This window comes from Anomalospiza imberbis, chromosome 11 (genome assembly GCF_031753505.1).
Source record: "Anomalospiza imberbis isolate Cuckoo-Finch-1a 21T00152 chromosome 11, ASM3175350v1, whole genome shotgun sequence".
Lineage (NCBI taxonomy): Eukaryota > Metazoa > Chordata > Aves > Passeriformes > Viduidae > Anomalospiza > Anomalospiza imberbis.
In genome coordinates this window covers 11,583,374-11,602,161 of record NC_089691.1, presented here as the reverse complement: position 1 = coordinate 11,602,161, position 18,788 = coordinate 11,583,374, and the positions used below count along the sequence as shown (strand labels likewise).

At 39.3% G+C, this 18,788-nt stretch overlaps 1 protein-coding gene across 7 annotated transcripts in view; it reads left to right on the top strand.

Moving 5' to 3' along the window:
- Positions 1–18,450, top strand: part of EEFSEC (eukaryotic elongation factor, selenocysteine-tRNA specific) — a 126,354-nt gene extending 107,904 nt beyond the window's left edge. For all 7 annotated transcript variants that reach the window (XM_068201934.1, XM_068201936.1, XM_068201929.1 and 4 more), the window contains exon 7: positions 17,453–18,450. In XM_068201934.1, coding sequence (XP_068058035.1) covers positions 17,453–17,637 — 185 coding nt within the window. In that variant the 3' untranslated portion in view covers positions 17,638–18,450. The remainder of the gene's footprint in view (positions 1–17,452) is intronic.
- The last annotated feature ends 338 nt before the right edge of the window (positions 18,451–18,788 follow it).

The following is an 18,788-nucleotide window of genomic DNA, read 5'->3' as shown; positions in this document are numbered from 1 at the left end:
GCAGGAGACTTCTTGTTCTTCCCTTAGAACCTGAAGGATGATGCCTTGGAAACACGCCGTCCTCTTTGCCCTTTCCTTGTCACCAGAAAGGACAGGCAGCAGTTTGGTGACTTCTCCCTTCGTTATGGAAATGGGACTGATACAGTAATCAGGATGCTACATATGGAGCTTTTTAAATTACTGCTCTTCAGTCTTTTGTTAGCCTTCATTATTCCTGAAGATTTTTTCCAAGTCATAAAAATGACATTTTTAATATGCAGAATTAAAAAAAAGGCAATATGAAGAATACATTTTTGTCAATAAGCTTTTACCTTTTAAACCAGTTATCTTAGTTTCTGCTCTAGGTATTTTAATTGAAGATTAACTACTCTTAAAGAGTATACAAATTTAGGTAGTATATATTTGAAGTAGTAAAATAGGACTGAATAAAAGCTGAGAATAGAGTGGCCTGTCCATTATAATTTTAGATTGCAGAGCATAAACTAACCTTCATTTGAAGTCAGCACTGCTGACTGAGAGACTCTTCTAATGTTAAGGTTATTTTATTTAATTTTTTTTTTGTTGTTGTTCTGATGAAGTTCACTAGAAGTATACTTTGGAGTAGCAAGTTGAGCAGGTCATACCTGAAATGTTTTTTTTATTCCTGCTGCCTTTTTTAATAAAAAGTTGTTGGGTCAAAACTAATGCATGCAAATATGAAGCAAAATGCTAAAAAATAATTGGTTTATGTTTCTTTTGACTTCTGCTAAAATGACCTTGGTGAGCTCCTTTTTACCTCCTACGGGAAATAAGACTAGTTCATTTCTGTCTGAAGACTGATAATTTCTCTTGCATCTTGAGCAGCCTTGGGTACCACACAGGTTGTCTAAACTATGGGCATTCAAGAGGCTGCTTTTGTTTCAGAGGGAGGGAGTTGAAGAGGCTGCTGCATTCTAAGCACCTGTCTTGTCTCTGGGACAAAGTACCTGGTTGCCTTCCAAAGAGAGGCTCATGTCTTCCTCAAGTATCCCATATCTTTTCCAAGGATTCAAGGATAGCTGTCCTCAGGAAAATCTTGTTAAGATTTATGGTTTAAAGCTATTTGGAAGGGAGCACATGTGGTAGGTTTTGTAAACACTCCGGTTTTTCTTTCTCCTTAGAGTTTTTACTAGAGCTTGAATTTTAGCAGCCTAAGTATTAATGTAAACCTCCTGTAGATCCATAGCCTTGATGAACTGCATGTAAAACACACACTTTTATGAACACTTTGATGAATTCCCTCATCAGTATGCAAGATGGGGGAATGCTGCTGCTTCCATTTTGATCCCTGAAAGCTGCAGTAGCCTAATAAAGCTGGAGCTGTGCTTGTGCTGGCCCATTAACCCTGCATGGAGATGTGATTCCCAGCTGGACCATTCCCTTGGGCAGTCCCTGCGGTAGCCCTGCCCTGTGCCTCAGTCTACAGGGCATGGAGAGCATTAGAAAGAAAATACAGCTCAATATTGTGGTGTGCTGCAGACTTCCCCCTCTGCTGCCTGCCTGTAGGGAAGGAACCTGGATAAGATAGGACCTTGGCCTTGACTTAATATGGTGTAATAGTCTCTATGTTCCCAGCTTTGTACAGGGAAAGCTGGTTTTGGCCAGGGCTGTGCCCTTTATGCATGACACTTCCCCATTCCTTCCCTTTTCTTGGGCTTTTTTTTTTTTTTGGTTTTTTTTTTTATGTTTTTTTTTTGTTTTCCCCCTCTTCATAAGGAGGAGGGGTTTGAACTTCAGATTTGCCGTAATTCTGCTAAAAAAATCAGTAACAGCTGTTGGAATTGTAAATGGCTTCTTGGTTGCTATCATAGAACCTGCAGTTGATCATCTCTGCCCTGAGCAATAACTGAAGACATCAGAGCTCTAAATAGAGAACACAGATGGGAATGGGAAGGGATGGGGTTTCCTTTTACTGGATGACTTTTCAGATGCTGTGAAGTGCAGTTGACTGGAGTAGTGTCATAATGGGAGCTACATGGAAGATGTAGAAGAGCTACCAGAGAAAATGTAATTTGAATGTGAATATTTCTTAAATTACCCCCTTTCAAAAATCCAGTATTCTAGGAAGACTCAGTGGGCAAAAGATACTCCATGCTGTTGTTGGGTCACTCTACAAGTTATTTATAATGATAGGCTGAATATGTTCCTGTGTTGTCTTTGAGTAATTTAGATATCATGAACATTGATATGTTAATACATGGCAAACATTTAAAAATTATTTGTCAAGAAAAATAACTCTTCAGATCTGACAGCCCCTGCTCCTGAAATGGACTGTATTAGAACCTAAATTGAATGAAATCAATAGTCATCACAAAAGTGCTGCCTTTGTGGTTTTGGTAATGGGGCTGGTTTATTCTTGTTTGTGTGTTTTGGCTGATCATATTACATCTTCTGTAATTTTATTTTCCTCTCCTTCAATGCTGCCTTTTACTGCACTCCCTAGAAACGCCGTATTTATTTGTGGGGGTTGGATGTTTTTGGCAGTGCAAGTCAGAGGAGTTGGTGTGTTGGAAATGTGCAGTGGCTCTCCAATCCAGGTTGTCGTTCCACGGAGCTGGGTTGGCTGTTGTAACACTCTGCGTTTTAAGTTGCCAAACTTTTCCCTTTCACAGCCGAATTTGGACCCAGACACTCAAACAGCTTTGCACTGGTAGTGGGAATCTTGTCCATTAGGTTGCTGTAATTTGTTCTGTTCCAGCCAGCCACCTGTATCAGGACACTTGTTAATAATTTCTGCATCAGAGCCCTGTGAATTGCCTACATCTTATTTCTAAACAGTGTGATCAGCACCTGGAAATTTCAGAAAGATGAAGAGAATCTCTTGGGGTGATGGTTCAGGAAAGCTAATCTCCTTCAGCCTAAATACGATCTGCTTCCCTGGACTTGGACAGAGGCTGTACCTGTTTTCTTATAATTTACTTGACTAGGTTTTAGAACACTCTGTGCCCCAGGAAGAGTGCAGTGAGGAAGGAAACCCAGCCCTTGGGTGCTTGCCTAGAAAAATGGAAGCATTGCTGTGGCATGGATAGAGGTATTGAGTTATTAATATTTGCTAGGTCTGTGTCACTGTATCTCTGCAGCTCGTGCTATCTCATTTAAAGTCTGACCTACTGTGCCTGTCCCTTTGTAAACACATCACTGCTCACGTTCAACTTGGTTGGCATTGCTGTTTATTTGGAGCCTGATTACTATAAAGGAATCATTAGAAAACATTAACTTTTATATTCAAAATTTTATTTCTGGTCTTTGTATTTACTGAGAAAAGGCATGAAAATATTGCACTGAGTCTTGATATTCAGGAGGGAAATAGAAATAAGTTGTTACTTTTAGAATAATGCTTATATCAATTTTAAGCATTTTTATTTGTAGAGTGGACTGATGACATTTCATTTTTGAAATTTACAATATTGAATCAGCTTACAGAGTCCCATGCTGCAAATCTTCCCTCCTGCTTTCTGATAATCATTGGCTAATTTATTTCTATAAGAACATTTAAAAATATTGTAGTTAAATAATACAAAGAGAATCAAGTTAAAGCTCAGTAGTGTTCAACGAGCATGCGAAAAGCACGATGTCTTAATTAAAAGAAAAGCAGAAAACTTAGTTATTGGAAAGTATTTTTTACTGCTAGAGAATTTGTGGGTGACTAAGAAATTTATAGACTTGAGTTTTTTATTTTTTAAATAAAAGCCAGATACATGTCTTCATCATTTGGCTTGTTGACTGAATTTACTTGGATGGAATTTTTCAACATTTAAAACAAATTAAAATTCATGAATCGTTTGTGCTTAAAGGCACGAGCTTTTCTAGATACAGCAGTTAAGACTTAACTGGTTACATACATAAAATACTGTTTTGGATATGTAAATTTGGTACTTGCTCCCTTAAAACTGCAGATGAAAGTTTAAATAGTTGGGATACAGTCATGATTACCTGTTTTACAATAATTATTGTGCTTGAATAACTGTTTATATTAGTGTTGTATCGTCTCTTTCTCTCTTGCTTCCTGTTTCACTGCAAAAGCAGTGATTACTTTGCAGGACAGCTGTGAAGAAAACATTCCACCATAGCAGAAGGCAGCAACGTGGTTTGTAAAGCTGTTTTCTGCTGCCTTAGTCACAGTCTGCAATTTCTTGGTATTCAGGTGTTTTTCAGTTTTGATCTGTTGATCCATATTCACTCTTGAATTGGGTTTTGCTCTGTGCTGGTGTGGTGTGACTTGTTCAGGAGGGGAAGGTGTTGTTCTAACCAGGGTGCCATCAGTGTTAGATTAGGATCAGCATTGTTTTATTCTGTGCTCAATGCAGCATGTGAATTTTTAAATTGTTTTAATTATTGTGGCCAGTTGATTGCTGGTACAGCTAAGTGAGCTTTCCCACAAATGTTTTGTAGATGTGGCAGGCCTTATTGTCAGGTTTTAAACTCTGCTTTCCTGGAATTTGCTTAAAAACATGACTCTGAGAATGTAGGTGAGCAGTCAGTGGTTGTCGACAAAAAATGACAATTGTTCCAGATCAAAATGTCTGTTCTCTTTGAAAACTTTTATTTCAAGAATATTTTGAGGATTTTATGTATTCACTTAGGAAGCTCATTTCTCTGCTGCTGTAGTACCCAGGCACCCAGTCACTGTAGCACAGCTCTGGGCACTGTATTGGTGTCAGAGAAGTACCAGCCATGGTTTGTTTTTTGCCTCTGGACTTCTATTGCAGAGGACAAGGGGGAGCAAAGTGAGGGGTTTGTGGCTGTACATGTACAGGTGCACATGTACTGCTGAAAACTTAAAGCAGTTAAATTAGAATGTACCATTTTTACGTAAAAAGAAATGTAAAACAGTAGACAAATTGGGAAATAAAGACAGACTACACCTTTTTGGATGTTCCTTACTAAGGCTGCTTTGTATGTAAAGTCCATAATTTGTATGTAGAAGTCCATAATGGGCTTTCACTGAAAGCTGTGTTCATTTCTGCAGAAGGGATTTCTTAAAGAACACTGGAATTGCTGAGAATGAGTTTTGATACATGAGCCAGGTAATTAGTGTTTGAACATCCACTATAACTGGAAAACACAGTGCCAGTGAGAACAAACCTGTCCGCTCTTGTCCCTCAAGTGGCCTCCACTTACTGAGTGAGCCTTGCTTTTCTCATGCAGCCTTCCCTCGTGTTTGACTGAGACCCACCTGTGGATGGGGTTTGAGTGTGGGAGCCTCACCCAGGAACGTGTGTGCCCCGTGGAGCTGCTGCATCTGAGGGTGTTTGAGGACCCCTTCACGATCGTTTCACTGTTGGCTGTTGGTCTTGGCAGACTGTGAACAACACTGGGAGGGGAACACGCTGTGGAACTGTGAAGAGTCATTTTAGGGAAGAAGTATATGAATAATAAAGGAGAAAGAACTGGCAAACATTTGATTTTGTCTTGGTAAAACAAAATTATACAAATTTTTAGTGGGTGGAGTTTTTTGTTTGTTGTGATTTTTTTGGTTTTGTTGTTTTTTGTTTGTTTGTTTGTTTTTTTATTTGTTTGGTTGTCTTTTTGGTAGAAAGCCATAGAGTAGAAATTTATGGCTTATTAAAAGACTGAAAACTTCATAGTAATCCAAAACTCTCATGCTGCTTACTCTCCTCCACCTCCTACAACATTTTATTTCCCTTGTAATAATTAGTTTGAACTTTCCTCTATTTCTCTGGATCAAGTAATTTTCATACAACTTTGGGATTTTTTTAATATGCTTTAAATCTTTCTTCTAAATAATGTTTTTATAACAAAAAAAGAGCCATGAATACATTATAATTTCAATTTTCATGGTGTGTGGAAGATTTCTGCACTAGGTCTTTATTGTTTTTGAAGAATTCATCACCCTAGTTAAGAAGCTTAATATAAATTAAAGAAGGTATTAAGGAACATTAAGACATCAAAATGTGGAGCGTTCTTTTCCTTTCGATTGCTCCAAATGCAAACAAGTTGAATAAAATGTAATCAAAGGGCCTGTTTGGAGAACATTGAGTGGCTTTACAGCTGTGCTGTAGAGAACCTCTGGTAAGAGCATAATTCAAATAAAAAGGCCTTTCTTTCCTCCTCCTAATTCTCTTTGTTGTGGTGACAACAGAGTACAAGCCCGATAAAAATTTAATCACCTTATCTTTTTAAAGCAAATTGCATATTTGTTTACACACAATATACATAACATGAAAAAGCAAAAGCTGCTATCCAATCCCCCTCCCCTTCTAATCGCCTTAAAGGCCCTTGCCTAGAAGTTAAAAAAAATTTTTTAATGTTTTCGTCTTTATTCTGAAGTCCCATTGTTCAGGATTGCTTAAAAAAGGCAGCCTTGGGAAAGATGAATATCACCAAACTTAAACTCTGGACCAGGGCTGAGCAGCAGATGCCTGGGATATGTCAGTGGAGTTGGTCCAGCTTAACTGGCTGCTGCGGTGCCTCCTCCACATCGAGAGTCTGGGGCGAGGTGGGAGGATTACAGACAGGCCTGTGGATTGAGCACTTTGATTTGGAGCTGCTTTGTAATGAACTGCCTTTGATTCTGTGTCAGGTCTGCTAACCTGGGCTTCTTCCGCATTGCGTGCGTTTCTGAGAGGCTGCTGCAGGAGATACTGGGCACTGCTGCAGGTTTTGTTGTTGTTGTTCCCTTTTCACTGGGATGATGAAGTTTAGTCCCTTGTGTTGAATGCAAAACATGTTTTCAGTTGTTTCTGCTCACCTTGGTGCACACAACATGAGCATTGTTGGTTTTGTTTATTTGCTGTTTAATAGGTCCTGGAGTGCTGACAAAAACACAATCAAAAGTGCCTTCTGGCCCAGTGCTGAGTGGCTCTGGGCTGAGAAACTCCCTCACTGGATGGAAATTTAGTGCCAAAGGGATATTCTGTGGTTCTCAAAATTACGAAAGCGCCTGTGCTTAGTGGTGCCTTGATCTATTTTTACACACCTGACTGTACTATCTGGGGACACGTTAGTGATACTGTTCCTCTTCATCTGAGAATTTAATCAGCAAGGACTACCTCAACAATAAAACTTGTGAAAATTTGTCCTTGTGTAACAGTTGTCATAGACTCTCCCAGATTCTACTGTGTTTATATCTGCATGTTTCTTAGTACTCTGCCAGAAGAGAGAGAGCATAGGAGATCCAGTGACAGTAATTGTGATTTCAAGCCACTGTTCTGAGTGTTTTGAATGGTCTTGGGTATTTCACGCGGACCTGCCAGTAATTTTTCTACTGTTGAATTGTAAGAAGAGCCTGCCTATAATCCCAAGCTTCCCACATTACATTTATACACATAAATAATTTGATTCCTTATTAGTTCCATTATTTTTTCATAGTTGCTCCTGTTATGCACTGGGCATTTTCCATGCATTCAGTTTTTGCTTCAGGGAGCTTGAAGAGTGTGTGGACTGAAATCACAGTACCAGTGTGAGTGGTGCCTCTCCCTGCAAGTATGCTACAGCACTTAGGCATGATCTCAATGGCTCTGTGGACCTTGAGTGGCCATAAAATAAGAATAGAGTTGTAATAATTATTGGTATGATACATCAGCTGGCATAATTGCAGCCTTGTTACTGTACTGAAAGCCCATGCAGAAATTAATTTGAAAATTTCCTCTAGGCTAGTGGAACAGTGTTGGGTTTGAGGCTAGAAATATGATCATAGTGGTTGTCTTTTAGCTCTGACAGTTGATTTGTGCATACACTTAATTTGTGTAGCCTAGCCCTAGTGCACAGTGCTCTGGAGTCTCCCTGTAACCTGTATTAAGGTTAGTCCCTGCTGCACAGAATCACAAAGTTTTGTAGAGCGTACAACTCATAGTTGTGTTCCAAGAGTGCAAGGTAGAAAGTTCTCTGCTCTTAGGGAAGTTGTTCCAGGAAGACTTGGCTGACAAAGGGTTGTGGTGCACTGTGCAACTGTATTGGCCTATAAAATGAGGTCAGGTTTGGTGCTCTCAACTGATTTCTGCTGAAAGATGGCCAACTGGCCAAGAAATTAAAACCTTAAGTATGTCACTTCATGTCCATGCTGTCATTTAGGGCTGAAGGCTATGTTGGTGTATTTTGGAAAACCCACTGTGGGAACTGCAAATGTCCTTTTAAAGTGTGTGTGGCCTTGTGTAGGTTTACTTAAGTAATGAGATGGATGCAGAGCAGTGGTGTGATACATGATGGGGATTTGTCAAGTTCAGAAATCTGTCCTGCTGTGTAGCTTCAGATGACAGTGGTCCATTTGTACCTGGTGTTTAATAGTTGCATTTTATTTTTGAAAAACAAGATTAAAAATGTGGTTGTATTAGGTAAATTTGGTAAAACAGATAATATATCCTGGTCATCTTGCTGGAAATTGAGCAATATGAAGCTGAATGAATGGCATCCTCAATGCACTGTGTTATCTAGGTCTCCTCAGTGTGGATGACAGGTTTAGGATGAAGAGAGGAGGGAAGGGGCAGGCAAGGGAAGCACAGGGAAGTGTACCACTGATACTCACTCAGAAGCCAGCAGCTACGGTGTGGTGCTGGAGTCTGTGCGGCATTTAGCAATATGAAAAATATCAGACTGAAAATCAAGACGCTGACTTCATGTAGAAGGTATGGCAGACTAATTAAAGAAAAAAATGTGTACCAATTGAGCCTATAAAACTCTTCCTGACCTTGAGAAAACTCCCAGAGAGCTGTGGGAAACTCCAATCTGTCCCCTCTGAACTTTTTTGTGTTGTTGTTTAAATATAGTAACTGCTTTTTTAATTAAAAAGAAAAATTAGATGGCATTTCAAATTGTGTCCATGGTGCCTTGGGGACCTATTACAGTACAAATTACCCTCTACTATTTAGTGAGGTCTTGTTTACTATTGTGTGAAGCGAGGGTTACCAGTGTAAGGATGTAGGACAAGAAGGGCCCTTCTTTGAAAGTCTGGCTCTGCACATGAAAGTGACGCCAGCAATTGGAAGCAATTTGTGGAATTGTTTGATTATATTAATTATGGCACCAGCAAACAGTGCTTGGGAAACAGTTTTGTTTTCTTGCATTCTTTCTTGATTGCTTGCAGCAAAAGCCAAGATACAAAATGTGCCTTTAAGGACTGCCAGAGAGCGCAGTTCAAGCCATTGTGTGGAATTGGCACTGAGCTTGAAAGGGTTGTGTCCGGCTTGATGGGAGAGTTTTCCAAATACAGCTTCAGCCTGAACTTCACCCAGGTCAGCTTCTTAAATTAAAACAGCTTCTGTCTTCCTCATCAGGGAAGATTGGCTCTTTCCCTGCAAAGTAGGAGCCCATAATGAAATCCATGTTCTTTCCAGTAGTACCACTTCTTGTAATAATATCTTTCAGTCCAAAAGCCTGTATAAACTTAAATTGATACACAAGATTCAATCCTGCTCACCACTGAGCTGCAGCCTTCTCTGATGTGGTACAGGGCAGCTGTTCCCCAATTTATGGGAAGATGTTCTATTTGTGAAGGATTTCCAAGCAGTCTGATGGAGGCTGGCTGTCACAACAGTGTTTGGGTGGGACATGGGGCAATCTACTTCTGCTCAAAGTGGCTGTAAGATTTTTTTTTTTCCCCCTTTGTCTGTCATCATACAAAGAATTATGGATGTTTTGTGTAGATCCCAAATACCATGCTGAGGATTTAGCACATTTGGAAGGAAGGAAGGAGTCTCCTTTCTTGTCTTCCTGGAGGCTGGTTGCTCCCTGGCCAACTTCTTGCTGTAGCCCTATTAATATTCACAAGCCAGGCAAAGTGATAATAACTGATCTTGTACTGGCCAGAGAAGAAAAGAAAAAATACTCTTCTCTGGAGTTTGAAACTCTAGCAGAATATTTGAGAGAGCTGACAAGAGATGTGGAAAAGGTGGTGTGAATTCAAAATAGAATTACTGAAGAATTATGAAGGGATTTACGTAAGTAAAATTCATTGCCTGATCTGTGGAAGTAATTGAAGCTAAAATCCTGAGCTCCTGAGGGTAGCAAGGAAAGGAGTATGTATCCCTTGTTTTTTGAGTGAATCTCTGGTCAACTATTACACTGAAATTGTCTTGGTAATCATATTATATTTGTTATCATGGTGATGAACACCTAGCAACAGAGTCGATTGGCTCCTGTAAGAGAACTTGCATCTTCTGCCAAGAAAAGATTTATAGGTGTTGACCCTGATGTCAGGTAGAGAATTCCTGCCTGATCCTGGGCTCCAGTTAGCTCTTTCTAAAGCACAATATATTCATGATAGGCAGGTGGGATGCCAAGCTAGATAGGATCAGCAGTCTCTAGATGACCCGTCATCCAGTCCACTAGGTGAAGTGTGGTGCATTTGAGGTCCCTATTATAGTGTTTATAGGTACAGTAACATAGTATTTTTGTCCTTGGAAGGCTCACAAAGATCTTGTTTTTCCTGATCAGTTTGGGGTTTTGTTGGTTTGGGTTTTTGTTTTGTTGGTGTTTTGGGTTTGTTTTTTCATTTGGGTTGGTTTGTTTTTGTTTTTGTGTTTGGTGTTTATTTTTTGGTTTTTTTTTGTTTTGGTTTTTTTTGTTGTTGTTGTTGTTAGTTTTTGTTTTAGTTTGTTTTTTTTTCTGGGATATTGAAGGTGCAAAATTGTATAAATAAAGTCAAAAGGTAGAATTTGGGGTATCTTTAGGAGAGAAGAAGAGAAGCAGAGTTGCTAACTGATGTAAGGAGTTGAAGCAGCAGGATGTTATATTTTGTTGTTCTCGTCCTTTCTGCCTGACTGCAGAGATAACTGTAACAGGGGAGGCTGGGCAAACAGATCCTCTCATTTTGGAATGCTTCTGCCTTTTGCTTAAATCAAAACTCCAGAGTGTTACTTTAGAGATATTACATGAGCTTTTCAAGTCCTTACGGTGTATAGAAACAGTTTTGTAGAACTGCTGACGTGTTTTGGGCCTAGTTGGAAAACAAGTGTGTGCTTTCTTGTGTATTGTGGGACTCTGAGAATCAGTTCTTATAACACTGGTATTTCTATTAATTTTGCTGGAAACCAGTGATAAGTTTATTCTTATTTTAAAGTTAATCAGAATGTGAAACAAATAGGAGTACTACTCTATTTGAACTTCTTTGGACACAGGTAACTATGCTTATTTAAAAATGGATATTTCTAAGGATGGATAAATATATATAGCTGTTGCAAGAAAAGAAAAATTAATTAGTTTTTAATTGTGTTGTGCTGAAATACAGGATTCTTGAGTCCTGCAGTACTGGCAGAAAGTTTCTATTTCCTTTCAGTGGTACATCATTGCAGTAAGCTGAGGGAGAGGCTGGTCTTTGTACACTCTCTGGTGAAGCCCCTCTGCATCAGACTGTGGCATGGATGTCTCCATCTGGGCCTCTAATTATTTCTGATTTTCAGGTCAACCAGCTTTTGTACTCTCTGTTAGCAAGAGTTGATGCAGGCACACACTCTAACTGTGTAATTAGGGTTCAGGTTCTGAGAGTTCAATTTGAGGAAATCCTGAAATTGTGCAAACCAGCTGTTACCAATAATCCATTGTGAGTGAGGATTATCCCCAACACTTTGCCTCTTTCAAGTTTTGCTCTTTTTTTCCTTCCCTTGGGAGGAAAGAAAAATGTCTGCCTGTCATATTAAAAGGTTACGTTTGCCTCGGATAAGAATTATTTCCGACATCAAATATACTATGTTAACTTGTTCTCTGATGTTCAGTCCATTTTTAACATTTGAATATTGACAGGAAACAAGAAGTTGTATGTAGCTGAGTCTTCTACCTGCAGCATTCTAGGGAAGTGAATAGGATATTTTGTTTACAGAAGGGAGAATCAAGTCCAGTTTCCCACTGAAACTCTGCTCACAAATTCCTGAATGGAATGGGAGGTTTGGCAATAGTATCAGCAAGTCAAGAATGGTCTAGCAATTCCTTAATAAGTAATGAAGGAAGGAATGTCTTCTGTTCCCAGGGTAGCTGCTGGTGTAGCCTCAATGTGCTTTTTCCTAACAGCACGGTGAGGATCCTGGGCCAGTGCTTTTCCAGCAAACCGTGGCAAGTACTTGTGCAGGATGAACTTTTCATTTTGGCCTGAAAGCAAAGTTCTCATTAATTGGGAGCATTGAAATCTTTTAACATGATTCCCCCCCCCCATTACAATTCTTATACTGTAAGAAAACTGTGTAAAAATCCATGCAGATACTTTCATGTTCACCAACATAGTGAGCAATAGGCCTTTTTTACAAGTTTGCACAAGAGAAGGGAGTTGTTGAAGTTTGGCAAAATAAATTATTCTCCCTGGCTGTGCTGGAAAGCATGCCCTGCACCTATATTATTACACCTGTTTTCAATGATGGGTTATCAGTTGCTTAAAAATCGCTCCTGTCTCTGGCTGGGCTACAAGGAGATACTGTATTATCTTGCTTCTCATCTAAAGTGTGTCTGGTATTCAGTCTTTAAAATCTTGCATTCAAACACATGTTTCATTAGCTTTGATGGAGACAGGACTATTCCTAAATATTGAAGAGAACTGTGAAAATAGGAAATGGAAATTCTGAGATGGGAAATCTGAAAAATTAAGTTGGGAAAGGGGGAGAGAGATAAAACTCCTGAAGGGCTGAATAGCAAGTGCAATTTTGAGTCAAGGAAGAAGTTGAACTTCAGAAAGAAAGAATGGGTACCGTTCTTGGAGACCTTTTGAAGGAGCAGGGAAGCAGAAGGCTAATAAGAAAAAAGTCAACAAATCTGACAAGGGATGTTGATAAGGAATGACAGTATTAAGTGAAGGAGACTGTGTAGTGGAGAAGTTAAAAGTGTAAAAGGCAAAGTAGAGTCCAAGGTTGCAGGTAATAGATGAAATAAATATTTATATGGGGCAAAAGCACAGAGGTGCTCCTTCACCCTGCTGTTTGTTGGGTGAACAAAAGGAATTAGAGGAGCAGATACCATGTCCGCTTTCATCCTCCTTCCAGCTGAAGCAGGAGTAAAAACAAAGCAAAAGTAAACCAGATTATGGTGCTGTGTGTGGGTGTTGTGATTTGTGTTGGGGCTGGCATTCCAGGCTGGCTGATGTGGAGCCTGTCCCGGGCCCAGCGCAGATCTGCGGGAGGCAGAACTTGTGTCCATGGGAGTAACTTCCCTGGAGGGAGGGAGGGGAGCTGAATTGATTGTGTATAGATAAAACTGGATTTTAATCTATACACAAGAAGGTGTCCAGAGTTCTACAGTGTGGAATTTCCATATGAAGTGGTTAAAATCTCTGTGTTTCCATGCAAATTTCTTGTGTGAGCAATTGTAAAACTCGACGCTGCCATTCATTTAATTGTGTAAGATAATGCAAATCACTAAGCTGCTAGCTACTTATTTGTGAAAATGGTATAAAATACTGTGGTTTTCCTTTGTTTTGTGCATGTGAAATTTTTTTTTTAGACTTGGAAGATGTTTTTCCTGATTTAGTATTGCTTTTCATTTGAATTTGAAAATGCATTTTTTTATTAATATCACTTATAAATGGATCAGTTTGGACTAAATCCTTCAGGCCATTCTGAGACAAAGCTATTAAAGAGTCTGTATTTTTATCTGTTAATTATTAACAGTAGTTGAAAAGGATTAAGTAAATTACACTGTTTTGCAACTAGATTTTCATATCTAACCTGAGTTGGTGGATGCTAAAAGTACATTTTGCATAACACCTTGTCTGGGCACTTCTTCTTACAGACATGGTTTTGATGGGAAGGAATGAATTTGCTAAGCTTTCACATATCTTATGTGCCTTTGAGGATGGCCCATTAATAATATTAATACATAGGTATTTTCCATTGTTGTATGCAAGGCATTTTTTAGAACTTTGAAGCTAAAGTCTTTTTTTTAACACGTGGACCTTTTCAATTTAATCCATTAGCAACTTGGCAAAATAAAGTAATTGTCCAACAGAGGAAGAAAAAAAAAATCTATTAACATTTGCTACAAATCCGAGTAGTACAGGCAGCACTTAATTAATGGAACAGATTTCTCACTATGTGTTCAAGCTAACATAGCTATTGTTCAGCAGAGATTAGACCCTTAATGTAAGTAAGTTAAACTAGACCTCCATCTAAAAATATCCGTCATTTCAGCTATTAAAGCTCTGATGTCTTCTTCGGTGACAGATATATTTCCCTTCATTTCCTTGGTTTTGTAAAATGTAAAGTATGCATTGTGTGTAATGTGAGAAATCCACGGAGGTAGATGAAACCCCGATTGTGCCTGTCTCTCTCTGCCTGCTCCTTTGTGCTGCTCCCTGTCTCAGAGCCTCCTCAGCCCTGAGACCTGCTGGCACCAGAGCAGAAAAACAGAAAATGCCATTTGTCAGGGTATGATGCCAGCCACCTAATCTGTTTGCAGAATGAGGGCCATGGGATCTGATTAGGTAATTTAGATATCATGTGAGTTTAATAATACCTGAGCTGCCTCTGGCTGCCAGCCTGTCACTTCACTGGTACAAACTGCCACGTTCTGCCATTTTTTCTGTAAACTTCTTACCTGGAATACCTTATTTAGTCCAAATAGGTGTTAAGTGCTGCGGGTGAGGTATACCTTCATTTCTTCTATGTGGAAGTTAGTGATAGGGTGGAGGAGGTGAGATGGCTCAGTTTTAAATACATTTTCCCCAGCAGAATTCCACATGCAGCATGTCTTTTTTTCCTCAAAAACAGAGTTTTTCAGACATGAGATGCTTTGTTTGAGCACCACAGATGCTGTGCCAGGTTTCAGTTGTGTTGGGCCATCCAAGCTGATGTCACTGGTGGGTTTGAAGCTCACTTTATCCACGGTGCTTATTTCACCCTTGTGGCTGAGACTTCCCTGACTTGCTGCTGCAGCCCAGGGTCTCCGTGGGGTGAGAGGGCAACCCCTGCCATGTCCCTGTGGGTAAGGGCTTGCAGAGGCAGCCTGGGTTCTTCAGATACCCATAAGGGAAAATTTTGGCTGCAATTTTAATGCCCCATCTCCTCCCTTCCTCTCTCCTTTCCGCCAATTACCATTTTTTGGAAATTAGCGTCTCGCAAAGGCTGCTAACATAAATAAAAGTGTTTTAGGATTTGTTTGCTTTAATTAAAATGTGTCTTTCTGAAAGGATTTAGTTAAACATCTTTCTTAAACAGTGCTGTGCCAGTAACAGCAACATTTGTAATAGTGATAAGACCCAGAAAGGGAAACCAACTAGAAAGCAAAATGAAATGTTTCTTTGTCCAAAAAATAAATGGTTGTCTCAGGAAAGCAGAGGAAACCCTGTGCAGGGACAGTTACAATTAGGTTGATCAAAACAGTAGAAAACATAAAATATTAAATAAATCCTACAAAGGTAGTGAGTGAGGCTGCATGAGGTCACTCTTTCTGCTGTTTTTATTTTGTTTTCCCCTTTTTTGACTGTTGCTATTTTTTTCTAGCAGCACCCACAATGCTCTCATAGCTTTCCAAATAGGAAATAAGTTGCTTTTCATGTAGTGATAAATTATTTTTCGTAGTGAAGATGGAGTGATTGTAAGGGTAATGATATTAATGGGATTTATATGAAAGCATCCAATTAAAAAATCGAAACAGCTGCATCAAACATGACTCTACAATGTAATAAAATCATATAATAAATATGTGGTCCCGCCACACCATATTACCTAGTTTGATTAATTGAACATTACGTGTGCAAAGATAGTCATTATCAGACTTCTCAGCCATCAAGGAAGAACAGTCTCAATTATTTTCACAATGAAATAATCATTGCTTTTTTTGTGTCCTGCCATCTGGAAAGAGAAAACAGCAGCTGCCATGACTGTGAAATGCATGATCTTGCAAAACTGTACAAAGTTGATTGTGCTTGATGCTGGACTCCTGCAGCCTTCGAGTGGGCTGTAATTTATTTAGTTATGTGCAAAACATGTTGATTTTCTCCTCTTTTGGACCCTTGCACTTTTTTCCTTTTTTTTTTTTTTTTGGGGGGGGGTGTTTGGTTGGTTTGGTTTTTATTGGATTTTTTTTGTTTGAATTTTTTGTTGGGTTTTTTATTGTTGTTGTGGGTTTATTTTTTCCCCCCCCAAAAAAAAGATCCCTCTCTCTGTGAAAGTCTCCCCACTGCAGGGCCTTAGGGATGGTTTACAGCCTCTGGTTGTGAAATGCCAAATGGGCAGCTTCCTGGTTTAGCTTCAACACTTCCTCATTTCCTGCCTTCCCTTGGCCGTGCGGTGGGAATGCTGCTGGCACAATTTGCTCCCTGGCACAGCAAGATGAGAGGCTGGGCTCTGGGGCTGTGTCCCCTTGCCATCAGCTGTGAGTGGCCCTGGATGTGTCTGAGCTGGAGCAGTTCCCCTTGCCCATAGACCTCCTGTCTCCAGTAAATCATAAGCATCTCAATCTTTTTGTCAGGCCGTGATACGAGAATCCACATCTGAATTTCAGTATGAAGAGAGGGAGGCTGATTAAGTGTCTGAGATAAGGTTATGTGACACCACAGGTTAAAAATACCTGAACTGATTTTGGCCCAGTGCCTGAAAACCACATTGTAGCATATTCAGGTGGCACTGAAAAAGCTTCTGAGGAGTTTGTTGCCTTCTGCTTTATGCAAGTGCTTCTTCAGGAGTGGTCTTTTAGGAGCTGCATCTCTCTTGTTTTACAGCTTTTCTTTGGACTTTGCTATCTTGTTTTTCTTATCTAAAATGTTACCAATGTGTTGAGTTATAAGAAAAAATAAAGGTGTAACAAACTCTGGCTGTTTAGGAGGAAAAGGACAAATACTTTGTTTGACACAAATATCTGGAGAAACAGATCCCCAAAAGACTATGCAGCTTAATTCTAGTGCCCCTAAGCAATAAGCAGTGCAAGTTGAAATCCCTAACTAATATGTTGTCTTAACAAAATAAAAACAAATAAAAACCTCAAAAAACAAAACCAAACACTAAACCTGTGTAATTTACAATGTGCAAGTTATAAAAAAGCAATGTGCTTTAGGTAAATCCAGAAAATAGACTTAAAGAAATCCAAGAATCTTCTGAGTCTTGTGACTCTCTATAATTTTAGTGTTTTACTAGTTGTTTGGTATTCATGACTTATATTTTTATAAATATTCTTAGTGATGACAAGAAACTTTGGGTATGTGTCTAAATAGCAGGAAAGGCCTGCCAAGTAAAAGACTTAGACCAGGCAAGCTAGTCTGGCTTGTTTAAATTCTTGCCTGTGTTTAATACTTTAAAAGCTGTAGATGGACACTGAAGGATTCAGGATACTGCACTGGATTTGTGGTATCACTGTTGTGAACTTTATGTTTAAAGACTTCTGTTATTTTCTGTGTAAATTACCATATTGAAGGTATGTAGAAATGTGACTTCCCTAATGCATTTGATTTACTTTCTTGTTTTCTTTGCTTGATTTCAGATGAAAACATGCCTGCTCATTTTTTCTAGTTCTCTGAAATGTGATGTTGAGTGTGTTAGTCATGTGTGTTCTTGTTCTTTTACAGATGGGCTGAAGCCAGATACCAAGATGCTGCTAACTGCTGCCTCCAAGAAGAAATCTAAGGGAGGGAAGGGGGATATGACCAAAGAGGATGAAAGCAGCAAGAATGATTCAGCCCAACCTGTTACTATCTCTCTTGTCTTTAAAAGATATGTTTTTGACACACAGAAGAAAATGATTCAATCCTGAGGAAACAAGAGAGGCCTCTGATTACACCTTAAAGTCCAGACCCTGAAATGCATTGAGGTGTAATGTGTTTCTTGTCCAAACACATTTGACCTGTTCCTTCCTCACAAACAGAGCCTGGAAGCTTGTGCTGACTGTGCCCCCTTCCAAAATCTCTGCAGTCTCATATTGTTCTGTTGAAATTTACTTATTTTGTCATCTCTGTGATGTGCATCTTTATGGCATCTCAGAGAATCTCACCTGCCAGATGAGCACCCCTGGGTGTACATTCTAACTGCATTGTTTTCCTGGATAATTGTGTTGAAGTTTCTCTTGATTTAGAAGTTTGCCACCAAGCCAGGATGTGAATTTCATGTGACCCACAAAGTGAAGCTGGTTATTCTAGGCTTACTTCTTTGAGCAAAGTGGGAGACAGAAGGCATAGTATTTAACAGGTGAAACCTAAAATGGATGTTCCACATTCCTTCAGTTGTAACTCTGTAAGATGCTATCTGAGAGATGGTATGGATGTTTTTTATAAATACAGTTTATGTCTAGAAATGCTTTTCATATTAAAAATAATGATGTGTAGCTGAGAGTCTTAATTGTTCTGTTTGCAGTTCCAAAGGTTCAGAATTTATCTTCAGTGACATTTTATGTAACTTTTTTATTTTCCTGCCTGTTCTGCAATGAATTCTATTAAAAAAACTGTTTTCTTTTTCCTTTTTTGTTTTTTTTGTAACCAAAATGCCTTTTGTGTGTGAAAGAAAAAAGCTGCCTCTGGAAATAGTCAGGGGCTTTGTTTCATTAAAATAATGATGGAAGATTGCTGCATAAGCCTTGTAAAATGAGTGTCTCCAAGATGCTTTAGAAACCATTAGTTTTTAAAAAGGGATTTCATGGCTGCTTTAGCTCTTTCTCTCAATTTCATGTCCTAGGCTCATAAAAAGGAGAGCGCTGGTAATATCCCTTCCTTGTTGCATACAAAGTATAGGACACACACCTGAACCTGAAAACTAACTGCAATCCCATGGGTACGAAAGCTGCAGTCTGGAACAGAAATTGGACTTGGGCTTGGCAGCATGGGAAATGTTGGTTCCTGCCTTTTGAACAAAAAGAGTACCTGCTTGTTGATGCTGAATAGCAGCCTGTGACCCATTTGCTGAAGTCAACTC